The sequence below is a fragment of the Ovis canadensis genome, chromosome 13 (assembly GCF_042477335.2).
Source record: "Ovis canadensis isolate MfBH-ARS-UI-01 breed Bighorn chromosome 13, ARS-UI_OviCan_v2, whole genome shotgun sequence".
NCBI lineage: Eukaryota > Metazoa > Chordata > Mammalia > Artiodactyla > Bovidae > Ovis > Ovis canadensis.
In genome coordinates, this window is record NC_091257.1 from 81,279,438 (window position 1) to 81,303,446 (window position 24,009).

Here is a 24,009-nt window from a genome sequence, read left to right on the forward strand (position 1 = left end):
CTATCTTCCTGGTTAGGGCGTTGCCCCAGGAGACCTGGCCATGGAGAAAGGATCTGGAGACCCAAGTCCTTTCCACCAAGGCCAGCAGGAAGGGGTTTTTACAGCCGCCCCTCCCCCCGCTCCCATCCCACATTTCCTGGATCTTGCAGAAAAGGGGCTACTTCTAGAACTGACCCTGTTCACCTGGAGGTCTGCGTGAAACAGTTGTAGCTCTGTACCCTGGTCCCCCAGCGGGCAGCTGGCCCGTCCAAGGGTGTGAGCCACCCAAGGAGTGGGCTCACCCACCCCAAACAGGCTGGGGGACCCTTGCTGGGCATGTTTTTTCATGACTTCCTGCCCTGCGTGGAGGTCACCTGGTCTGGGACTGGCTGAAACCCCTTCTAACTTTGAGGTTCTGTGTTTCAACAGCAGCATTCACTGAAGTCCCACTATGAGCCTGGGACAGAGAACTACCTGAACTGACAGCATGCCTACTGTGTGCCAGATACTGGGCTTCCTGTCCTTCCATATCATGACAGGCCAGTAAGAATCACCTCCCCCATGTGAGAGAAGGGAAACAGGACCAGAGCAGGGTGGCTTCTCCTCACCCACCGAGCCCCAGGTTTCCCCGGAAGCACAGGGAGGTGGATGTGGCCCCACGGCTCGACCTTTCCTGTAACATTTGCGCCCCTTAAGGGAAGTGCCTTCCATGATGGGCTTCAGGCACTACGTGGCGCTCAGTAGCTGTGGGTGAGAGGCTCCAGGAAGAGCCCAGGAGTTCAGTAAATCCCACCTCTTTGGGCTGGTAGGGGCAGAGCAGGGACCTGAGGTGAGAAGCTCTTGTTTGTGGGATTTGAGTTTCTGATGGATTACACAGCCAGGTCCTTCCGGCTGAAACCGGAGCAGGCTCGGGGCCAGGGCATGCCACCCTCTGGGCAGGTATAAGAGCCAGGAGAGGAGGGCTGGAGCCTGGCTGGGGCAGAAGTGACAGCTGTCTGCCAGAGAACCAGGGTACAGAGCTAAAACTGCTTCATACAGACCTCCAGGTGGACAGGGTCGGTTCCGGAAGTGGCCCCTTCTCTGTGGGATCCCGGAGATGTACTAGGGAAGCCATCAGGCTGGACAAGCTGGAAGAGGTCACCAGAGGTTGAGACTTGGCAAAGTGAGTATATTCCTGTCCTTCCCTGCCCCACTGAGCTACCTACCCCTGCAAGTGACCAAGTGACTGTCCCCAGGGTGCTCGGGTGGAGACTGAGTGGCCACTTGTCAGTGATTTGAGCCCTGAATCTCCCAAAGAGGCAGTGTCGGGGGATGGTCTTAAGCACTGCCACTTATCTAGCACCCGTGGTGGCTCAGACAGTAGAGAATCTGCCTGCAATGCAGGAGACCCAGGTTTGATCCCTGGGCTGGGAAGATCCCCTGGAGAAGGAAATGGCAACCCACTCCAGGATTCTTGCCCAGAGAATCCCACGGACAGAGGAGCCTGGCGGGCTACAGTCCATGGGGTCGCAGAGTCAGACATGACTGAGAGACTACCACTTTCACTTTTTCACCAAACACCAGGCACTGTGTGTCATCTCACTGAACTCAGAACAGGAGGATGGAGACCTGGTTCAGCCTCCTAGTTCTTCAGGCATTGTTCAGTCGCTCAGTCGTGTCAGCTCTCTGCAGCCCCATGGACTGCAGCATGCCTGTCCTTCCCTATCTCTCGGAGTTTGCTCAAACTTATGTCCATTGTGTCGGTGATACCATCCAACCATCTCATCCTCTGTCGCTCCCTTCTCCTGCCCTCTATCTTTCCCAGCATCAGGGTCTTTTCCAATGAGTCGTCCCTTCAGGCATTACCTTCATTTATTTTCACAACAGCCCTATTAGGTAAACAGGTATTAGTATTTTACAGACAAGGAGACAGAACAGAGATGTTAAGTAACTTGCCCAAGGTCACACAGGATTTAGACTCCCTGACTCCAGAGTCTGTGCTCTTTTTACTGTGTTATATTTATCCTGTGGCTGTGGTTAGCTCCTTCTTCAACTTTCTGAGTGGCAGTTTCTTTATCTGTAATTTAAGGACGTAAAACATGATGATCAGAAAGATATTACCTTGAGATTCCTGAAAGATATCCAGACGTTGGTCAGCCTTAAGCTCTGGGAAGCCTCGTTGGAAACAGCTGGAAAAGCATGTGTGAACACCCTTTGATCCATTATTCAACATTTGAAATTTATCATAAAAAATATAATCAGATTTATGAACAAGAAAGTTTGTTATAATTTTGCTTATAATCTCAGAAAATTATAAGCAAACAGAATGTCAAACATTTGAGAAATGATGTACATCCTGTGATGAAACAATATGCAGCCATTAAAAATCACATGTTCATGGGACTTTCATGGTGGTCTAGTGGCTAAGACTCCACACTCCCTACATGGGGTGGGGTGTGTGTGTGTGTGTGTGTGTGTGTGGGGCCCATGTTCAATCCCTGGTCAGGGAACTAGAGCCCACATGAAATAAACAAAAAAAGATCCCGTGTGCTGAAACTAAGACCCAGCACAGCCAAATTAAATAAATACATTAAAAAACAATCACATGTTCAAAGGGTACTGAATGTAATTGGAAACTTTTCGTTAAGCTTGACAAAACACCTTATAAAGCAACACACTGTATAATCTATTTATAAATGTAAAAGATGAAAAAATAAACCTGTAGGGGCTGAGAGTTTATTTCTAAGAGGTAGAATTATGAATATTTTTGTAGTTTTCTTTATTCTTTTATAAATTTCTCAAATTTCTATAGTAAATATGTATTGCTCTTTTAATTAGAAAAATGACTATTAAAAAAAAATCTGTTCTTTTGATCTAGCTTGGCCCTTTCCAAGCTTCTGTTATAATAGCTTTGAGAGAAAACCGAATTCCATGCTGTCAGTCTTGTGAGGGCCTCTGAGACAATCTGGTTCCACATGTCATATGTGGGGAAACTGAGGCCCAGGGGTATATAGCACTTATGCAAGGTCATACAGGGAAGTAAAGGCCCCAGACACCCCGTCTGGAGCTCAGGCAGCCACCCAAAGGTTACAGTCTATGGGCCCGAATTACAGCTAGAATTTATGGCTAACCTGCATCAGTTGCTAACTGCAACTATGGCCCTGAATGCCAAGCATAGCTGACCTCACAGACTCAGGGACAAGCTGGCCTGGGAGTTACAGGTGAGTGGCAGGTGAGAGAGAGCAAAGGGCAGCTGGGTGGGTGTGGAGCCAGCCAGGTGTGCCCCAGGCCCCTCCCTCTCGGCTCCAGGTCTCACCCAGCGCTGCCTCCTCCCTGGCAGGGCTGAAGGCTCACTTACTGCCCCTGGCTGGGCTCGGACAGAAGAATGAGAAGTCTCCGCTGGCGTTACACTCGGCTGGTAAGAGGCCCAGCTGGGGCGGGGGTCGGTCAGGAAAGGCAGGGGAGGTGAGATCCCTGGCTGCGTGGGGCCTGGGCCAGGGTGCATACAGCTGGGTGTCCCCCTTCCGAGGCCCTCCCCAGTTGGCCCAGGGCTCAGAGCAAGGACTCAGGAACCTGGGGCCTTAGCGCCCAGCCTTGTGGTTCCGGGACCCTCAAGGAGCAGACTATTGTCTCCATTCCTGCCTCCCTGGAATGGATGCCAGATGGAGCTCTGTCCAGAAGCCTGTCCAATTAGGACTCTCTCCATAGGCCTGAACCTGGGGAATAGGAAAGCAGTGTCCTGTCCAGCTCTTCTCCCCAAGGAGATCTCTCCTGATGAAAAGCCCCAAAGTCCTTGTGTGCAGGCATCATGTGTATGTGCGTACACACACACACACACACACACACACACACACACACACACACACGTTCTGGTACAGAGTGGCAGCTCAGTGATTAAATGAATGAATGAATGAACACACCAACATACATGCCCACTGACACTCACATATAACACAACCCCAGCTCACACCCACAAACACACTGAAAGGTAACATACAAAGTTGCATTCAACACCTTCTCACACTGATTTGCCTATACAACTCTATTTTAAGGCAACACATCACACACCTTCACACAAATGTGCATTTTTTTATCGGGGCATTTTTTGTTTATTTTTATTTTTGGCTGTGCTGGGTCTTTGTCGCTGCACAGGTGTTTCTCCGGTTGTGGCAAGCAGAGGCTCCTTTCTGGTTGTGCTGAGCAGGCTTCTCATTGCAGTGGCTTCTCTTGTTGCGGAGCATGGGCTCTAGGGCACACAGGCTCCGGCAGTTGCAGCTCATGGGCTCAGCAGCTGTGGCTCCCGGGCTCTAAAGCACAGACTAAGTAGTCTTGGCGCACAGGCTTAGCTGCTCCTCGGCATGCGGGATCTTCCTGGGCCGGGGATCAGACTCGTGTCTCCTGCATTGGCAGGTGGATTCTTATCCCCTGAGCTGCCAGGGAAGCCCTAAATGAGCATTTTATATGAACCTGTGCACTGTCTCACCCACGAGAAACACGTGTTGTTTCACCAGCTCAGAAGGCCTTCTTCCTTCCTTTGAGATAATAACATGGGGGTAATAAAAAGCCTACTCTGGAGAGTTCTCTGGTGGTCCAGTGGTTAGGACTCCACGCTTTCACTGTGGAGGCCCAGGTTCAATCCCTGGTTGGGGAACTGAGATCCTGCAAGACTTGTGGCACAGCCAAAAAAAACAGAAAAGAAGCACATTCTTCTTAGGATTCTTGGGAAAATTCAGAGATTATGCTCACCAAGCATTTCACTCGGGCCTAGTCAAGTGTGTCCTGTTTACCATATATTCAGCCACTATTGTATTATTATTGTTATTTCATGTACAAATGCACAGTTTGGGAGCTGCCACCTGCCCTTCTCTCCTGCCTCCAAAGCTTAGAACACAATCCCTGGCATCCACTCTGGATCCAGAGCAACCAGGCAAGACAAACCTCGGGGGCCCAAGGCCACATCCAGTGGGTGTAGCTGGAAGGGGCCAGGGAGGGAGCTGGCTGGCGGGAAGGTCAGGGTCTGGCCTATAGTGGACACTTCACAGCCTCCTCCGGCTGGACTGGCAGGGGCCCGGGCAGGGGTGATGAGGTGGCCGAGGCTCTCAGGCTCTGGACGTGTGGAAGCTCGTGTCTCCTTGTCTCTCGACTCACCAGGCCTGTGTGTGTCTTTACAGCCCAGCCAGGTGGAAGATGCTCTGTCTGGGGAGGAGGACAAGGAAGAGGAAGAGGAAAAGGAGGAGGAGACAACCCCAGCCCCAGCTCCGGTTCCCGAACGACCCGTGGTGCCCCAGCTGGCAGGAGCCAGCCAGGTTCTGGGAGCCTCGGAAATGAGTCAGGTTCGGGCACAGTCCATGGTACAAAGACTTCAGTCCTGCCCCACCCCAGCCAGGCCCAGGGACGCCTGGGGTCCCTCCTGCTCTGTCCTCTGCTCACTATGTCACCTTGGGCAACTCACTTCTCTTCGCTGGGCTTTTCTGATAAAATGAGTCAGTAATCCTAGCACCACCTTCTTCACGTCACCAGGAGGTTGATATGGTGAACTAATCAGACTCTTTAAGTGGAACCAGTCCTTGGGAACTGAGGCCAAAGCTGGGGTGGGAATGGGAAGATGAGATGGGGAGTTAGGAGGAGGCAGTCAGTATCTCTAGTTTTTGGGTGCTAGGGGCCATGATGGGCCTGACCTGAGTTCAAATCCTGACTCTGCCACTTCCTCCCCATGTGGGCTTCAGGCAAGTTGCTTCATCTCCCCGAGCCTCAGCGTCCTCATCTGTAAGATGGGAATAGTGATCCCTTTCTCTGAGGCCTCCTGCTCATTGGTGTTTCCATGGTGCCCCCGGAAACAAGAAAGTACTCCATAACCTGTAAAGCTTTGCCAACAAAGGTCCGTCTAGTCAAAGCCACGGTTTTTCCAGTGGTCATGTGTGGATGTGAGAGGTGGACTGTAAAGAAAGCTGAGCGCCGAAGAATTGATGCTTTTGAACTGTGGTCTTGGAGAAGACTCTTGAGAGTCCTTTGGACTGCAAGGAGATCCAACCAGTCCATCCTAAAGGAAATCAGTCCTGACTATTCATTGGAAGGACTGATGCTGAAGCTGAAGCTTCAAAACTTTGGCCACCTGATGCAAAGAGCCAGCTCACTAGAAAAAACCCTGATGCTGGGCAAGATTGAAGGCAGGAGAAGGGGACAACAGAGGACAAGATGGTTGGATGGCATCACCGACTCTATGGACATGAGTTTGAATGAACTCTGGGAGTTGGTGATGGACAGGGAGGCCTGACGTGCTGCAGTCCATGGGGTCACAAAGAGTTGGACACAACTGAGCGACTGAACTGAACTGAACCTGTAAAGCACAGGCCTGGGTGAGGGGTGGCTGTTTAACCTTAGTCCTCCTGGGACCCCAAGGATATGGAGCACCGATGGTGGGAGGACTGGGAGCCCTTGCTCACCCTCTGCTCTGTCCCCAGCTCAGTCTCCACCTACCCCCAAGAGTCACTGGATACTCCTGGAGCCTGGCCTTCTGCACGTCAAGGGACGGCTTCAGTCTGCAGAGCCTGTACAGGCAGATGAAGGGCCACAGTGGGCCAGTGCTGCTGGTGCTGAGAGACCAGGACGGGCAGGTGAGCCATGCTGGGGCGCTGCGGGGAGAACTGCCACTAAGGGCTGATGGTTCCCCCGGGGCCTCTCCGACCCCCAGCTCTGCCCCAGACTCCCCAGCCTGGAAGGGATCTCCAGCTCCCTTCCGGCTGCAAGCTACAGACTCTTCCTTCCAGATGTTTGGGGCCTTCTCCTCCTCGGCCCTTCGACTCAGCAAAGGCTTCTATGGTACTGGCGAGACCTTCCTCTTCTCCTTCTCTCCACAGCTGAAGGTGATGCTCTTTTTTTTTTAATCAATAATTTTTATTTATTTATGACAGCACTGGGTCTTCATTGCTATGTGCAGGCTTTCTCTAGTGGTGGCTAGCAGGGGACTCTCCAGTCGCGGTGCCTAGGTTTCTCATTGTGGTGGCTTCTCTTGTTTTGGAGCACAGGCTCTAGGGCGGGCAGGCTCAGTAGTTGTGGCTCATGGGCTTAGCTGCCCAGTGGCAGGGGGGATCTTAGTTCCCCGACTAGGGATAGAACTCATGTCTGCTGTACTGTGGGGAGGATTCTTAACCACCAGACCACCAGGAAGTCCCAGGGCCGGTTCCTTTGTTGTGTGCTTTCCTCTAGCAACATTCAGCTCGTCAGGTTCAAGCACAGACAGCATGGATGGGAGGGTCCAACCATGACTGGGGTTTTGCCAAGCTGATCTCCTGACTTTCTCCCAGAAAGTTGGCTCCTCCTGACATCTTCCCTGGCAAAGTGAATAGCACCTCAGTCTTTACTGCCATTGAGACCAACGATTTTGGAGCCCTTCTTCGTTTCTCTCACACCCTACATCTGATGGCTGTCAGCGAATCCTGATGGCTCCTCCTTCTCTTTCTATCTCTACCCAGAATCTACCGCTTCTCACAATGTCCTTTGCTGTCACCCTGGTTCAAGCCACCATCATTACTTGCCTGTGTCCCTGCTATAGCCTCCTAATGCTTCCACCTTCAGTCATCACAGTACCTGGAGTGAGCCTTTTAAAAGCTAAGTCAAGGACTTCCCTGGTGGCCCAGTGGCTAAGACTCTGAGCTCCCACTGCAGGGGGCCCAGGTTCAATTCTTGGTCAGGGAACTAGATCCCACATGCCACAACTGAAGATCCTGTGTGATACAACTCAGACTTGGCACAGCCACAGCCAAATAAATATTTAAAATAAATGAAGTCAGAACATATCACTCCTTGGCTCCAAGCTACCAACGGCTTCTTTTCTCCCTCAGAGAAAAGCCGAAGTACTTTTTCAGAATATGTTTTTATTTATTTATTTGGCCGCATCAGGTCTTAGTTGCGACACGTGTGATCTTTCACTGTGGTGCACAGGCTTCTCTGTAGTTGCGACACAGGCTCAGGAGTTGTGGCAGTTGCTCTGAGGCATGTGGGATCTTAGCTCCCCGACCAGGGACTGAACTCACATCCCCTACATCGGCAGTCAGATTGTTAACCTCTGGACCAGCAGACAAATCCCCAGTCTTAAAAATAACCTACGAGTCTCTACGTCTTCTGGACTCTCTCTGACGTCATTTCTTGCTACTTTCCCTCTCCCTACACTGATCTCGGAGGTGGTTCTTAAACAAGCAAGACTGTTCCTACCTCAGGGCCTTTAAACATGCTGTTCTCCCTAAGGTTCCCTCCACAGGATGTCCGTGTGAGTCAGTTCTCACTTCCTTCAGGACTCTGCTCAGATGTCACCCTCTCAGCAGGACCCTCCCTGCTGTTTACATTTATAGCACTCCAGCCGCTGGAAACTCTTATTGCCCTTCTCTACTTCTTTCTCCTAAGCATTTGTCACTATTTATTTTACTTATTTACCTGCCTCCTGCCACTAGAGTGGGAGTCCTAGGAGGCAGGAATTTTTGTCTGTTACATCACTGGTCTATCCAGTACCTAAAACAGTGCCTTTTGCTAAATGTAAAAACAAAACAACAAAAAAAACAAACTCTTGAATGGAATGATTTTTTCTTTTTTTTAGGCAACTGCTATAGTCTTCCCAGGCTATTATTATGAAATCTCATCTTTTCAAAAAACTGGTTAATTTTTGCCTGTGTCTTTGGTCTTCTGGCATCTGCATTCTTCATGAATTCCCACCAGTTCCTTGACCCTTATTCCAAGAAGCATCATCTTAATTTTTTTCTGTAGCAATGTTTATCTTCCTCCTTCAAGTCTGAAGGTCATGTTCCTTGAGGAAAGTATAGGAGGAGTTGAATAGTTCTGTCTTTTTGTGGTCACTTGTTCATATTATCTCTTCTGAGCCCAGGGCTTATCTTCGACTAGTCTTGTTTTCTTGCTAAAAACCTTTTGGTTGCTCAGAGCATTTTTTGCAACTAATCACAGGCAATCATAGGCTATACTTTTGCAGCCCTTTAAAAACCTTTTTATCAGCTAAACTGACTTAAAAACAACTGTGCTCTATTTCTTTCGGCTGCGCTCGGTCCGCGCTGCTGCGCTCAGGCTTCCCCAGCTGCAGCGAGCGGGGCCTGCCCTCTAGCTGTGCTTGAGCTGCCGTGCTCGGGTTCTCACTGCAGGGATCTCTCTTGCTGCTGAGCACAGGCTCTAGTGGAGGCTTCAGTAGTTGTGGTGTGTGGGCTTGATTGCTCTGTGGCACGTGAGATCTTGCTGTACCAGGGATCGAATGTTTCCCCTGTGTTGGCAGGTGGATCCTTAACTATTGGACCACCAGGGAAGTCCTAAATTGACTCATGAATAATTTGTTCCCTTAACATCTACACCATGTCTCAGGAATACTGCCAGCATCGGGACAGCCTTCATGGAACTTACATGTTAGCAGGGCAGATTGTCACTGAACAGGGCCAGGAAGCAAGGGCTACTTTAAATTTCTCTGGGATGACATTTCGACTGAAAGCTAAGAAGTGAGCCTTCTGAGGATCTGGGGGAAGAGCATTCTGGGCAGAGGGGTCAGCAAGACCCTGGAGCAGCAATAGCTTCAGGTGTCCCAGGACAGAAGGGCCAGGGTAGATGAAGTGCAGGCGGTAAAGGGGGATAGAGGTTGGAGAGAAAATCAGGGCAGAGCACGCTGGGCTTTTGGCTGTTGTTAGATGCTGGATTTTATTCCCATTGTCTGGGCCACTGGAGAGCTTTAGCAGAGGAGGGCTAATATCCAATTTGATTTTTAAAAATAATTATTTTTTGCCTTGCTCACTCTTTGTCGCTGCACGCAGGCTTTCTCTGCTTGCAGTGAGCAGGGGCTACTTGCTAGTTGGGGTGCACAGGCTTCTCTTGTTGGGGAACACTGGCTCCAGGTGCTTAGCTGCCCACAGCAAGTGGGATTTTCCCGGATCAGGGATTGAACCCATGTCCCCTGCACTGGCAGGTGGATTCTATACCACTGAACCACCAGGGGAATCCCTGATTTAATTTTGAATAGCTCACTGAGAGAGCACACATGGGCTTCTGGGCAGGAGACAGAGGAAGCAGAGACCCATTAGGAGGCTGTGATCCGGGAAGGAGTGATGCAGGGACAGAATTGGTGGTAGTCAGGGTGTCTCTCTGGGGTGGGGCTCGAAACACTTGTCGGGTGTGAAATAGCACCAAAGGTGTGCAGGCTTAGTGTTAACTCCAGTGAGAGGAGGAAACAATTAATGGTAGAATCAGGGCCTGGCTCCTGATGAGGACTTTTCCCCTCCTCTCTCCAGCTTCGGAAGCAGGAAGCCTCAGAGGGTTCTGGTCTATTTCTAGAACAGAAGGGCTTTGGGGCTGTGGGAATTCAGACAGGAGGGCAAGAGGAGGTGAACTCCAGGGAGACAGAGAAACTGCAAGAGTTGGGAGCCTAGAGTAGTTCCCGTGCCTTAGTAGGGGCGTGGAGGTTGTTTCCTTCACCACACTGCCACCCAGTGGTCCAGAGTAAAACTGCATGAGCAGGACTCTGCCAATAACGGGGTTTCTTATCACAGGTCTTCAAGTGGACAGGAAGCAACTCTTTCTTTGTGAAAGGCGACTTGGATTCTCTGATGATGGGCTGTGGCAGGTGCGTGTCCTAGTCTTCCCCAGTCTTGAGTCTCGAGGTGGTCTGTACTCTGGTCCTTTCCCCTCTCTGGAAATGCTGAGTTAGGCTACCCCAGACAAAATGGGGGAGGCTGCTGGTTAACCTTCAAGAATCTCCTCTTGATAGGTATTGTGGCACTGCCTGCCCCCCCCAGCCAACCCCCTAAACTCCGCTCTAAGTCGATACTGAGAGGAGAGGATGGCATGAAGTATCCCCCAAAGTGTTTAGTTGGTGACAGCATGTGTATGTGTGTGTGTGTGTGCATGCGTGCGTATGTTTGTGTGTGTTGGGGGTGGGAAGTGGAGTGTGTTTCACAAGGTCAGTCTTGTCTCTGGTGTGACCTGAATATTCAGGCAGTCAGCCTTATCCTGAGGGCACAGATGACAGCACTGCTTGATTAGCTTCGCTCTCCCAGCTGTCTGAATAGCCTCCAGAGATGGACTGACACAGACCCCACCAGCCGCTGCCAATCCGCAGTAATCCACTTCCCAGCTCCAGCCTAGGTTTGCTAGGGGGACTAGAATGGACGCCCTGGTCTGACGTGTTCTGGGCTTGAAGTCCAAGCTTATGAGAGTCCGTCCTTTGGTTAAGGCATTGCCATCTTAATGTTCTGAAGGTTCTAAAACTGGTCTGTGGTGATGGTTGCTCCACTGTATATGTTTATCAAAATCATTGAACTGTTAAAAAAAAAAAGCTTGAAACCCCATGGAGGACAATGTGTGAGTCCTTAACAATTTGGGACAAACTGGTTTCAGAGATGAGACTAAGGCAGAGCAGTCATGGTGTGGCCAAGGGCTGCTGGGGCAGGTCTGAAGGGTGCTGGAGGGAGCTGTGCCAAGACTCTCCTCTCTTTAGTGGCCACTTTGGGCTGTGGTTGGATGGAGACTTGTATCGTGGGGGGAGCCACCCCTGTGCGACCTTCAACAATGAGGTGCTGGCCCGGCAGGAGCAGTTCTGCATCAACGAGCTGGAGGCCTGGGTCCTGAGCTGATGCCATGGCGGGCAGCTTCCTGAGCCAACAGGTGTTCAGACCCGCCCCTGGATGCCGACGAGGCTGCGCTCACCCAGGGCAGCCAGTTCCATCCGAAACACAGATGGAGAAGTGTCCGGTGTGGACTGTGACTGAGAGCAGCCTCTTGGCACCTGAGGACCAAGACAGCTGTGGAGACAGGCCACATTCTACTGGAGAGGGGATGTGAGGGAGTAAAAGACAGTTATACCTCACCTGAGCACCACAAAATTCCTCAGGAAAATGATCCTTTTAGAGAGTACATAGTTAATATGTGTTTATTGTAGAAAAACCAGAAGATGTAAAAAAATTAAAACTGCCTACAATTCAACCACCCCACTAACATTTTCATGTATATCCTTCCAGACAGTTTTCCAAGGAGGTGTATGGTATTCTTACAAAATGGGATTCTTCTCTATATGCTTTGGACATTATTTTAATTTAAAGAATATTGTCAAACCACAGACACCTAACTCAACCAGTGAAATTAATAAAGATTCCAAAACAGCATTCTTCTTTTCCCAGAAAACTGACCAGTCTGCTACCACTATGCTGGGTACTTGAAGATCTCTTATTTAATTCCACAAGGAAAATATGAAAGCAGCAGATGAGCTATATGCACATTTGGGTAAAGAAGCCGAAATTCTGTAGATGGGAATTCAGGGAGATTAAAAAAGGAAGGATATTTTTTCTGGCAAAAGAGGACTTAGAAAAACTAAAAAAAAAAAAAAAAAATCCATAACCCATGCTAGAGCCTGCCTCCTGACAGAACAAGATTCTTTATCAGGTCATTATTTGCCATTATTGAATGAGGAAAACGAAGTAACATAGGGCCTGTTAAAACCATCCCTTCTGGAAGACCCAACACAGTATTGAGGTATAAAGAAACATCTGGGCACATTCCTAGACCAAACACAGTTCTTTTGCACAAAAGGGTCAAAATTGGGCACATGAGTGTGAAAGTCACTGAGGAAGACACCACTGATTTCAAGACAGAGATACATTCATGAAGCTTTATTGCAGCTGTTTCCCTCACCAGGATGAAGCGACCAGGCACTTGAACCTGCAGTCTTATTTACATTCTCAAAGTTACTGACAAAGCTCGGTAACTCTAGATACCAAGCTGTTAAAGGCTCCCTTTTTATACCAATAGTGAAGATGCTTCTTAAGAAAAATTTAACCTTGTCAATGGCAGTGGTTCCCATAATTAAAACAGTTGCAAACAGCATAAAGTGCAGCTGCCAAAAAGTAACAAAAGATGCAAACAAAACAGATTCAAGTTGTTGCTCAGAGAGCACCGTGATACACTCTGAGATGACAAAGTTCCAGAGTAAAACAATGATGTAAATGGAGGTGTGGCAAAAATCAGACAATCTTTGCAGAGAAACATTACATTCTTGACCTTGGGCCTGGACACATGAAGTCTGAGGTGGCGGATTCTCCCCACTGGACGTTTTGGAAGCACCGTGGCCAAAACAGACATGACCTGGTACCATGACTACTTTCTTTGGGCTTCTAGGAGCCCACTGTATCCACATCCCCATCACACGGCATTGTGGTGGGAGAGGAGCACGGTCTTAACTACTCTAGGAATTAGGGTCAACTTGATTATCTACTGGGGGTGGGAGAGGGATGACAAAGCAGAACAGCAGACGTTCCAAACGCCTGTCACCCTAGTGTCAACAGAGGAGCACCTGGTTACACAGTGGACGGTGGCAGCACCCCCAAGATGCTGGGGGTGATCTTCTGCCCTGCGGTCTGAGCTCCTCCCCGCTCACTCTTGCTCTGACCCAGAGCCAAGGCTGGCTCCCCACGCCCAGGCTGCCAGGGAGGCTTCTGTAAGGGTATGGTGAAGTATAGGATGTCAGGGCTCACGACTGCACTCCCCGTGGCCCTGCCTCTGGCAGCCGCTGGATTTAGCTCTAACTCCAGACTCTGTTTAGCTCAGGAGCACTGCTCAACCACAGTGGTGGCTACTCCACTGCTGGAGGTAGAGACACAAAGGGAACCTGGAATTCACTGGGTAAATCACTTTGTCTCAGCATAGGCAGCCAGTCTTTGCCCTGAAACTCATCAAATGCACTGAACTGGCAAAAATGAAGCCCCAACTTGAGCAGCCCTGAGGGTGGTTCCTCCGATGGCCTCCGATCAGCACCCAAGACAGCGGCAGAGGTCGGGGGAGGGGAGCTGCTTTCTCCAGGCTGGGCAGTGGTGGAACCCTCAGGGAGGGGGCAGTGAGCACTCAGGAGAGAAAGAAACCCACATGGGCTGGAGCCACAGCTGACCCAGAGGACAGCCTGGTTTGGGGAGTCCCTCTGCTACTGGAGCTAGGGGGTCTCCTATAAGACAGTTTTATGCCCCATTTCAGAGGAGGCCAGCACCCTCAGATCTTTTCAACAAATCAATCAGGCCTCTCATTGAAGAGCTTGAGCCCCTTCGTGGCCCTCCTATACTGTTGACCCCAACCTGGCAGTTTAGGGGGGGCTAAAAGGGTGAGGGGAGGTGCCTTTCACTAATGTTGCAATCACTCAAGGAAAGCTAGCCTCAAATTCAGGGTGATGGGCACCTCCTCAGAGGACCGGGATTTCACATACTGGTTTTAACCACGGCTGTTCATGACAACCCTAACTGCAAATTCCAGTGTGCGCCTTTGTCTTATTTCCAAATTTTAAAAAAAAACAATCTTATGTCATAAGAGTTCAAAGTACTTTAAAAAGCTGTTAATTCTAAGAAAATAGACTGCTAAAGAAGAAAGTCTTTGATTATATTAAAAAGAGGCAAGGCAGCGTTTTCCATAGCTCATGTTAATAAAGTCTGCCTAATACCTGTTCCTCTGGATAAAAATGACTTAGTATGTGCGTACATTCAAGATATAAAAAGCACTAGCTGTCGCTCCATTTGTAGACCTGTATGATCAAATTCCCTAAATTAATTGCGCTGGGGGAGGAGGGAAAGGGGATGGGGAGGGGCTTTTTGTAAACAATTGAGAGCAGACATTCACATTGAGTCACTTGGGAAAAGCTGGGCTTTGGCTTTTTTGGCCTCTTCCTGGGTGCCAGCTGTATTCCACTCCAATTTCCGAGGTGTTATAAGCGGGGCTACAACGTCACCATCCTGTCAAAGACAGAGTAACTAGGAATAGAGAAAAAAGCCAGTTCTCGTGGTTTTGAGCGAATGTCTCAGGCACACATATCCTCGTCCTACAGACAGCCTGCTTCTGGACAGACTTATCCTTGGGAAACCCTGGATGGTGTACATGCTTAATTAGAGACACACGGTCCTGGGAAGGGAAGAGCTTTCAGAGCAAAAGCCACCACGCCAGTTCTTTTCACAGATGGCCAGAAGCAGCACGTGGCCCGGCTCGGCGACCCCTTCCCTTCATGCAGCTTCCGGGGACGCACTTGTGTCAGGAGCTGCTCTTGTGTCCTGGTTTTCCAGGGAAAGATGGAATGTGCTGGACCCTTGCTGGACCCTCTTTCTTAGTCTCCCCTGTAACAAATGGCCCAGGTCTACAGGATGGCAAAAAGGGGGAAAGATAGTGTGTGCCTGTGGAACTTGACCTTTGCTCCATAATCAAAGCTGTCACTTTGGCCTCAGCCTCCTAGATTCCACCCAAAACGAGGGCTGGTGTCAAAGTGAGACGACACTACGACTGGAAATCAGGGAGTGTAAGAAGCTAGGCCCTCCAACGCCTGACTCTATCCTGAACTGGTTTTGAACCCGTGGCTGGATACTCTAGGCTACATGAGGGTATAGGACTGTCAGAGGCTTTACTGCACGAGGAAGAGAAGGCTCGTGGAGAACACTGTGGGCCTCACATGCCTACCTGCTCTCAGATCTGCTCTCTGCCTCCCTCTGCCCTGCTCTGCATAACAGGAGCTGCTCTTGTGAACCACATCTCCCAGCTCCCCTGCCTACTGGCCTCTAGTCAGGTTGGGCTAGTGGGAGGCACTGGTGGGAGACTGGAAGAGGGGTGGGCTGAGAAGTCAAGGTGCTTCTCCTATGAGCCCTCTGGTCGGGTACAGTGGCCGTGACTCTGCTGTAAACACTGACTTGAATGTGTCACTTTTCCTGCTTAAAACACCCATTGCTCCGGAGCTCCTGGCTTATAGGACTATGCACAGAGCCCAGATCTCACCCCTAAATGCACCTCGTTTTCTGTCACCTTCCAGTCCCCCACTCCCTTTATCCAGCTGACTCCTCATCCATCCTTCAGGTCTCAGCTTCCAAGCCCTTTTTAAAAAAATTAATTAACTTTTGGTTGCGCTGGGTCTTCGTTGCTGCACACGGGCTTTCTCTACTTGTGGCGGGTGGGGTCCACTCTCCAGCTGCAGTGGACGGGCTTCTCATTGTGGTGGCTTCTCTAGTTGTGGAGTGTGGGCTCTAGTAATTGGGGTACTGGCTCAGTAATTGGGGTGCACGGGCTTACTTGCCCCATGGTACGTGAGATCCTCCCAGGCCAGGGACTGAACCCGTGTCCCCTGCATTGGCAGGTGGATTCTTAACCACAGGATCACCAGGGAAGTCTTTCCAAGTCCTTCTTTAAATGAGTCTTTCCGAACCAACCAACTCTGGCATAAACCCTTCACCTTTTTGCTCCTCTAAGACTGTACACACTGTTCCAACCCCAAAGTACTTATGCACTACTGTGATTATTATTTACTCGAATTTTTATTGTCCCCAACTAGAGTGAGACCCTTGGGAACTGTCTCAGATACTGTTTCAAGCCTGGTCCCGGACACAGGACCTGGGGGAACACTCATTCCCTGAATGAATGTATCAGGACTTAGGGTCCAACTTGAGTAGCTGAACTTGAGTAGCCTCTTGTCTCTCTGTTTCCAGTCTCTCCACGTGCCAGTCTATCTGTCGCTCGAGTCTTCCTTTCTCATCAGGGGTTTAGTCTCCTTGGAAGCTATAGTTCTTAAGATGGACATACTTCCTATATTCCCACAGGTCTAGCTAGAGATAAAAGCCCAGAAGTAAATAAATAATAATTACATCAGGGACTTCCCTGGTGGTATAATGGACAAGAATCTGCTTGCCAATACAGGGGACATGGGGTTCAATCCCTGGACCGGGCTGGAAGATCCCACATACCACGGAGCAACTGAACCCATGCACCACAACTACTGAGCGGGTGCATCACAACTCCCGAAGCCTGGGCACCTAGCGCCTGCACTCCACAACAGAAGCCACTGCAGTGAGAAGCCTGTGCGCTGCAACGAAGAGTAGCCCCTGCTCACTGCAACTAGAGAACACCTATGCACAGCGAGGAAGGCCCAGTGCAGCCAAAAATAAATCAATAAAATTAAATTTAAAAACACATAAATAAGATTGTTAAAAGAAAATAGTTAAAGCAGCACAGTAAGTCTTGAATACTCTCTCCTGACTGTGCATAAGAATAACTCTTAGCTGATTACCAGTGCTTCTGCACAATCAAGCCGATTCTTTCTGTTTCCCCCGTCACCTCAACAATAAGACTTTTCTCCTCCAGTCAGACTAGTCTCTTCATAGCTCCCAAACACACCCGACTTGTTCCAGTTTCGTTTCGGTGTAGCTCTCATTTTTCTCTGCTACTCATCCAAACACAATCCAGCTTTCGGATCTGGAAGAATCCTCCCTCCTACCTGACAGCTCTCTCAACGCTGAATACTAAAAGACTTCCCTGTGTCCCTCCCTCTGGCATTTGACAAAGATCTGATATACTGGGCTACTCTTTCACATCTAATCTTTCATTTTTGTTTCCTTCAGTATCCAATGCTTGGGGGGAAAAGCAGGTAGGGTGCTGTGACAGAGAGTACTAGACCAGGAAGCAGAACGCTGCTTCCGACCTACCTACCAATCATTTGTTCAATCAACAGCTATCAATGTTCTCTGTGACAGGCACCCACCACATGCAGGTCAATAAAGGACCATTTCAACGACATTCTCTATGGGATTGGCAACTAGTGAATTTAAATAGGTTACAAGTTTGGGAATGCTGAGTTTACTCAGCATTGGGAAAGTGATTTTACTAATAAAGTGAGCAGGAATTAACCAGGTTTAGGTAGGAAACCAAAGAATTACAGGCAGAAGAAACAGCTCTGAGGCACAAAGGACAGAAACTTGTCTGCTAGTTTTAGTAACACTGAAGTCACTGGTGGTCTTAGTGAGAGTAGATTTAATACAGGCCGAGACCTTGGAGATATTTCAATACATGCAAAGTACAATAAAGTGACTGGCAAAACTACCAGGGTGTAAAACAGACAGCTAGTGGGAAGCTGCTGTAGAGCACAGGGAGTTAAGCTCAGTGCTCTGTGATGGCCTAGGCAGGTGCGATGGGGGTGAGCGGGAGGGAGGCTCCAGAGACAGGATTTACGTTTACACAGAGCTGATTCACGCTGTTGTACAGCAGAAACTAACACAGCATTGTAAAGCAATTATACTCCAACTTTAAAACTAATTAAATCAAAAGATTAAAAGGGAAGCTTAATGTGGAAAAACTTTTTTTCCCCCCCAAATCAAGTCAAATGACTATTATTTTCTTTTTGTTTTATATTGGAGTACAGTTGATTAACAATGCTATGTCAGTTTCAGGTGTACAGCAAAGTGATTCTGTTATGCATAAATATGTATCTATTCATTTTCAAATTCCTTTCCCATTTAAGTTGTTACTAATACTGAGCAGAGTTCCCTGTGCTATACAGAAGGTCCCAGGTCTTTGCTGGTTATCCATCTCAAATATGGCAGTGTGTTCATGTCAACCCCAAACTCCCTAACTATTCCTGTCCGCCCCCATCCTTCACCCATGGTAACCAAAAGTTCTCTAAGTTTGTGAGTCTGGTTCTATCTTGTAAGTAAGTTCATCAAACGACCATCATTTAAATGAGAACTTCTCAGAGGGAAGTAAAGATTGCTTGTGGTTTTTACTTAAAAATTTCTATGACGTATGTGAATGATAAGTCACCCACCTGTGGCTTGGTGAAGTTACTGATTAAACACCAATGGACGAAATGCTGTCGTGCAGCAAACAGAGTCTTTTCATCTGTCTTCTTACAGTAAACTCGAATCAGCTGCTCAGCAAATCTCTCTGGCAAAAGCTGAGAAACCTTTTTAAAGAAGGAAAGATTTCACTGTCACTTTGAATTCACATGCTGAGGAGAGATCAGCTGTTCCTAAGCTCTGTGCTCGATGTGGTATTAAACGCACCACGTTGTCTTGTTATTTTATACCAAAGATAATCCAAAGAAAAGAATTCAGGGTAACTGTCATGCTGCAAGATGTCCCATAATTTTATGTCCATTAATAAAAGACAAAAGGTTTGCATGATGTAATTATATGAAGACTACAGACTCTCTCACGGAAGATACACAAATAAGCACATTTAGATTAGATGACTTCAACCATATGATATTCCTGTCCCACCAGACTTATAAATTACCTTCTAAACCAAAAAAAGAGGTTTCTTCAAGTTCAGCAAACAGGAAAAACTGGCTGTTAAAATGGTCTAGTCTACGAAAATCATGTATACTTTAATTTAAAAAATATGTTTCTGTTTCTTTTTTAAAAACTGTATACATTGACTTCAGAGCCTAACCTGCATGTAAAATGCAACTTTACTACAAAGATTTGCCAAATGCCACTATAAGTAGTTACCTGGTTTTTAGTAATCATGATTGCCTTGCTGAGGTCACTCTTACAATAGAAGCGAACATGATCAATAGGATTCTTGTCTTCCATCCCATAATCCATGTTGATAACCTTAATACAAGCAATAAATGAGCGATCATGTACATAACAGCAATGAGAATTAAATTCAGGACTGCGAGGGCATCACAAGAAATGAAGCTGCACTCTGGAGAAGTAGGAGGCCTGCTGGAGTGGCTCATCGTGGAGCAAAAGTAGTCCTGGTGCACGACCCATGTCCTGGTGCACGACCCATATCCTGGTGCATGACCCATAGGGATTTGAAGTCTGGGTGGAGTGAGGAGAGACATTTTGTGCTTTCAACATAAGTAGTGTATAAAGTCAATATCCACGATGTGACAGACACGTGCCAGGCACTGTTGTGCAGAGATACAAGGACGTTTGATAAAATCCCAGCCCCTACAAACCACATGGCCTAGACTAAGGTAGAACAAATAATTATAAAAGTAATTACTGGGAATTTACTGGTGGTACAGTGGTTAGGACTTGGTGGTCTCACTACTAGGGGCCTGGGTTTGATCCCTGGTCAGAAGACTAAGATCCTGCAAGCTGTATGGTTGTGTAGCCAAAAAATTAAAACAAACAAACAAACAAACAAACTACCAAGGGAAAGCAAATGGTGCTATGAAACTTTGTGACCCAAGAACCTAGTAGTCTGGGGCTCCTAGGCAATGACTAGAAATATTCTCCTGGGAAAAGTGATTTTGCTGAAAAAGTGAGTAGAAATTAACCAGGCTTCAGTTCAGTTCAGTCGCTCAGTCATGTCCAACTCTTTGCAACCCCATGAATTGCAGCATGCCAGGCCTCCCTGTCCATCACCAACTCCCGGAGTTCACTGAAGCTCACGTCCATCGAGTCAGCGATGCCATCCAGCCATCTCATTCTCGGTCATCCCCTTCTCCTCCTGCCCCCAATCCCTCCCAGCATCAGAGTCTTTTCCAATGAGTCAACTCTTCTCATGAGGTGGCCAAAGTACTGGAGTTTCAGTTTTAGCATCATTCCTTCCAAAGAAATCCCAGGGCTGATCTCCTTCAGAATGGACTGGTTGGATCTCCTTGCAGTCCAAGGGACTCTCAAGAGTCTTCTCCAACACCACAGTTCGAAACCATCAATTCTTCGGCGCTCAGCTTTCTTCACAGTCCAACTCTCACATCCATACATGACCGCTGGAAAAACCATAGCCTTGACTAAACCGACCTTAGTTGGCAAAGTAATGTCTCTGCTTTTGAATATGCTATCTAGGTTGGTCATAACTTTCCTTCCAAGGAGTAAGCATCTTTTAATTTCATGGCTGCAATCACCATCTGCAGTGATTTTGGAGCCCCCCAAAATAAAGTCTGACACTGTTTCCACTGTTTCCCCATATATTTCCCATGCAGTGGTGGGACCGGATGCCATGATCTTCGTTTTCTGAATGTTGAGTTTTAAGCCAACTTTTTCGCTCTCCTCTTTCACTTTCATCAAGAGGCTTTTTAGCTCCTCTTCACTTTCTGCCATAAGGGTGGTGTCATCTGCATATCTGAGGTTATTGATATTTCTCCCGGCAATCTTGATTCCAGCTTGTGTTTCTTCCAGTCCAGCGTTTCTCATGATGTACTCTGCATATAAGTTAAACAAGCAGGGTGACAATATACAGCCTTGATGTACTCCTTTTCCTATTTGGAACCAGTCTGTTGTTCCATGTCCAGTTCTAACGGTTGATTCCTGACCTGCATACAGATTTCTCAAGAGGCAGGTCAGGTGGTCTGGTATTCCCATCTCTTTCAGAATTTTCCACAGTTTCTTGTGATACACACACTCAAAGGCTTTGGCATAGGCAATAAAGCAGAAATAGATGTTTTCCTGGAACTCTCTTGCTTTTTCAATGATCCAGCGGATGTTGGCAATTTGATCTCTGGTTCCTCTGCCTTTTCTAAAACCAGCTTGCACATCAGGAAGTTCACGGTTCACGTACTGCTGAAGCCTGGCTTGGAGAATTTTGAGCATTACTTTACTAGCATGTGAGATGAATGCAATTGTGTGGTAGTGTGAGCATTCTTTGGCATTGCCTTTCTTTGGGACTGGAATGAAAACTGACCTTTTCCAGTCCTGTGGCCACTGCTAAGTTTTCCAAATTTGCTGGCATACTGAGTGCAGCACTTTCACAGCATCATCTTTCAGGATTTGAAATAGCTCAGCTGGAATTCCATCACCTCCACTAGCTTTGTTCGTAGTGATGCTTTCAGGCCCACTTGATTCCAGGATGTCTGGCTCTAGATGAGTGATCACACCATCGTGATTATCTGGGTCATGAAGATCTTTTTTGTACAGTTCTTCTGTGTATTCTGTGTATAACCAGGCTTAGGTAGGAAAAAAAAAAAAAAGAATTCTAGGCAGAAGAAACAGCTCTGAGGCACAAAGGACAGAAACTTGTCTGCTAGTTTTCGCAGCACTGAAGTCACTGGTGGTCTTAGTGAGTAGTTTTAATACAGGCCTAGACCTTGCAGATATTGCAATACATGCCAAGTACAATAAGATGACTGGCAATAAAACGAGTAGAGCTGTATAGTGATGGCGACAGAAAAGCGGTTCAGAAGTAGAGAAAATGGACTTCCCTGATGGTCCAGTGGTTAAGGCTCTGTGCTTCCACTGTAGGGGCACAGATTGGGTCCCTGGTGAGGGAAGTAAGATCCCGCATGCCACGTGGCATGGCTTAAAACAAACAACAATAAAACAAAAAAGAAGTTGAGAAATAAAAGAGAGAAAACTCTTAGACGTTTGGTTGTTAAGAGAGGCAAGAGGGGAGACTAGGGAGTGGCCCATGGTACCCAGGAAAGGTAAGCGGACAAGCTGGAAGAAAGGAAGGAGACAATAAACCAAAGTTCCCAGGGAGCTAGGAACAAGAGAGTAAGGAAGAAAGGGGTCTGTGGACAGAGATGGGATGCTTAAACTAGTGAATTTTAGAGGAAGGGCCTTTTTAATGTCAGTAAGGTTCAGAATACATAATCTGCTGAGTGTGCTGGCTGAGGTGGAGGGGATAAGGTCATTGAGGATGAGGATAAGGAGATGAGAGCTGGTGTCGTGGGACTATGAAGCCTCTAAAGATGATGTCAGGAACTGGAGTAAGTGGAAGGCTCTACACCATACCAAAATCTTTAACCAAGAGGACAGGAGCTGGTTTAAGGATGGCAGTCTCAGAGGAACGGGGATCTTGCATGGGGTCTGGAGATGGTAGTAGGGGACAAAAGGACTGATGACCAGGAAGATCTCCTGACCCTGAGCAATGTGCTTTTCCTGAAAGAGCTGCAGGGGAATAAGGTTCTCAGGGGACACCAGGCTGCATACAACAAAGGCAAAGAGATCGTGAAGAGGCTGAAGATACAGGTGCATTAATTATGGAATGGAAATTCCTAAGGGCTTCATGGACAAGATCTGGACAAAGGAAGAAACTGGAGGTGAAACAACAGGAAGAAATAGAGTAATATGGTGAGGATAGTGGAAAAAAAAAAAAGAGAGAGAGAACAGATGATAAGAGGGGCTTATCCTGTGAGTGGTGACAGAAGAAAACCAGTATATGAGCTTTGGTGGCGCTGCTCCCTGTGAGAAGCGTGGACATCTGAGACTCAGCTGTGGGCCGGAGGTGAGCCCAGCGTCTGGAGTACACGGCTGGCCTTCCCGTTCTGTGTGGTCCACTGGCTCTGAGAGCTGCACCCCTTTGACATGAGGGAGAGCTCCTCAGTCATCCCCATGATCCCAGGGCTGGTGCTGTCACAGGCCTCCGTGTAGTGCCATGTGCGAGAGACCTGATACAGCCTTGACATTTTTACCCACCACGAGGAGGCATGAATACTAATCAAATTTTCAACCATTTTACAAGTGCTCCTAGCTCGTAGGTATTTATTTCCTTGGCTTTAGAATTGGAATAAAAGGTAATCCTCATTTTCTCTACAATGTACTGTAAATTCCTCCTTTAAGCAGATTTGATGAAACAGTTATTCTTCCAGAGGGCAATGTTATAGTAGTTGGAGATACCATTCTTTAAGGGCGCTCGGGCTCAGTAGGTGTGGCTTGTGGGCTCTAAAGCGTGGACTCAAGTAGTTGTGGTGCTCAGGCTTAGTTGCCCTGTGGCATGCGGATTCTGCCTGGAGCAGAGATCGAGCCACTGTCCCCTGCATTGGCAGGGAAATTCTTAACCACTGGAGCACCTGGGAAGTCTCAGAAATCCCATTTTTAACCAAGGACTCAAGAGTAAAAAGTAGCTACAGACCAACAACTACATATTTTTAATTCTAACTAGCAAATTATGTTTTACAGCCCATTAGATAATCATAAAATTACTACTCAGTCTTAAAAGGAGTCATGCATGGTAAAATGGACCACATAAATATATCACACTGTAAAACTAAAACTGGAATGCAAACACACGATAAGACATAGTTGGCAATTTTACTTGCTTTCTCAGAATATAGAAGGGCTTTACCCATCTTAAAATGGATAGTTACTTTTTCTGATTATGAAACTCTTATACCACACTCACTATAAGAAAAAGTCACCTGCAATTCTACCACCCAGGTACAATGTTAATATATTTAGGATTTTTCAGTGTGTTCACTGTATACACACATGTATATAAATTTAAAGGTGCAAAAGTAATAAAAAAAATAATTCTGTATGTACTTTTTTCACTTATTATAAACATCTTTCCATGTTAAAAACAACTTTTAATGCTTGCATTATTCCACTGACATATACACTT

At 47.7% G+C, this 24,009-nt stretch overlaps 2 protein-coding genes and 1 non-coding gene across 13 annotated transcripts in view; 2 read left to right on the forward strand and 1 right to left on the reverse strand.

Moving 5' to 3' along the window:
• Positions 1-415: 415 nt before the first annotated feature.
• TLDC2 (TBC/LysM-associated domain containing 2) lies at positions 416-12,098 on the forward strand. Of its 6 annotated transcripts, none has more exons than XM_069548527.1 (7): positions 793-1,141; positions 3,299-3,376; positions 5,130-5,291; positions 6,420-6,572; positions 6,726-6,821; positions 10,488-10,561; positions 11,435-12,098. In XM_069548527.1, the coding sequence occupies exons 2-7, from the start codon at positions 3,344-3,346 to the stop codon at positions 11,568-11,570; spliced, it is 654 nt and encodes a 217-aa protein (XP_069404628.1). In that variant the 5' UTR covers positions 793-1,141; positions 3,299-3,343; the 3' UTR covers positions 11,571-12,098. The 6 variants fall into 6 exon arrangements, with proteins under 6 accessions (XP_069404630.1, XP_069404628.1, XP_069404629.1 ...); XM_069548528.1 differs by having other exon boundaries at positions 912-1,141; positions 3,268-3,376; XM_069548530.1 differs by having other exon boundaries at positions 930-1,141; positions 11,526-12,098.
• Positions 1,809-24,009, reverse strand: part of SAMHD1 (SAM and HD domain containing deoxynucleoside triphosphate triphosphohydrolase 1) — a 67,210-nt gene continuing 45,009 nt past the window's right edge. The window contains exons 14-16 of one of the 6 annotated variants that reach the window (XM_069548523.1): positions 19,224-19,328; positions 18,539-18,676; positions 1,809-2,035 (exon numbers count right to left, since the gene is read on the reverse strand). In XM_069548523.1, coding sequence (XP_069404624.1) covers positions 1,979-2,035; positions 18,539-18,676; positions 19,224-19,328 — 300 coding nt within the window. In that variant the 3' untranslated portion in view covers positions 1,809-1,978. Of the gene's footprint in view, positions 2,036-4,039; positions 5,155-12,587; positions 15,098-18,538; positions 18,750-19,190; positions 19,329-24,009 lie in introns of those variants that run through there. The other 5 variants (XM_069548521.1, XR_011248259.1, XM_069548522.1 and 2 more) reach the window with 5 other exon arrangements.
• On the forward strand, positions 4,538-4,609 carry TRNAE-UUC (transfer RNA glutamic acid (anticodon UUC)). Its single transcript has one exon. It is a non-coding gene; the product is annotated as a tRNA-Glu (tRNA).

Coding starts and splice junctions, on each gene's coding strand:
- TLDC2 (XM_069548527.1), top strand. CDS start 3,344: ATGAGAAGTCTCCGCTGGCGTTACACTCGGCTG. Junction 6,573..6,725: donor TGAGAGACCAGGACGGGCAG/GTGAGCCATGCT, acceptor TCTTCCTTCCAG/ATGTTTGGGGCCTTCTCCTC. Junction 6,822..10,487: donor CCTTCTCTCCACAGCTGAAG/GTGATGCTCTTT, acceptor TTCTTATCACAG/GTCTTCAAGTGGACAGGAAG.